This window comes from Apis dorsata, unplaced genomic scaffold (genome assembly GCF_000469605.1).
Source record: "Apis dorsata unplaced genomic scaffold, Apis dorsata 1.3 scaffold_207, whole genome shotgun sequence".
Classification (NCBI taxonomy): Eukaryota; Metazoa; Arthropoda; class Insecta; order Hymenoptera; family Apidae; genus Apis; species Apis dorsata.
The window spans coordinates 385,240-385,941 of record NW_006263491.1 but is presented as its reverse complement, the minus strand read 5'-3'; the positions used below and the strand labels follow the sequence as shown (position 1 = coordinate 385,941).

The window sequence follows — 702 nt, the reverse complement described above, 5'->3', positions numbered from 1 at the left end:
AATTATAATCAAATATAATTCTTTTCATTCATCATATATATATATATGTATAATGAAAAAAAAACCTAAAATTTGTTCATATACATACATACATATATATAATGAAAAAAGAAACCATGGCAAATTTATTAATAGCAATTAATCTAATCAAACTTCATAACCTAACACATTATTAATATTCACTGTTACACATCTGATCGTACACAATTATAATCAAATATAATTCTTTTCATTCATCATATATATATATATATATATATATATATATGTATAATGAAAAAAACCCATGGAAAATTTATTCATATACATATATACATACATACGTACATATATATAATGAAAAAAGAAACCATGGCAAATTTGTTAATAACAATAAAATTCGTATCAGACTAGAAAAAATATTTTTTCCTACTTACTGACTAAGGTGAGAAAGGGTATGTTGTGCTGTTGGAAATGGGGCGGGCTGCAAGCCTCTTCCGGCCTCGAGACATCGCTTCCGGTCTGCACCTCTATCACGTGGCCGTCCCTTCGATAGAACGTCATGCACATGAAACCGCTCCGGCTGCGGGCAAGAAGACAGGTCGAATAAAAACCACGCGTTCCTTCGCTTAAAACGTAAAACGTTCCACCAACGCGAACAATAACAATCCTGTTTACTCTGACAATGTACCGCGATTGTAGCGCGCGTCCGGCTCAACCCGA

The 702-nt window shown here is 33.2% G+C and overlaps 1 protein-coding gene across 1 annotated transcript in view; it reads right to left on the bottom strand.

The window, feature by feature from the left end:
• LOC102674519 overlaps positions 1–702 on the bottom strand; it is a 378,471-nt gene that overhangs the window by 66,578 nt on the left and 311,191 nt on the right. The window contains exon 9 of the mRNA XM_031510137.1: positions 417–562. Coding sequence (XP_031365997.1) covers positions 417–562 — 146 coding nt within the window. The remainder of the gene's footprint in view (positions 1–416; positions 563–702) is intronic.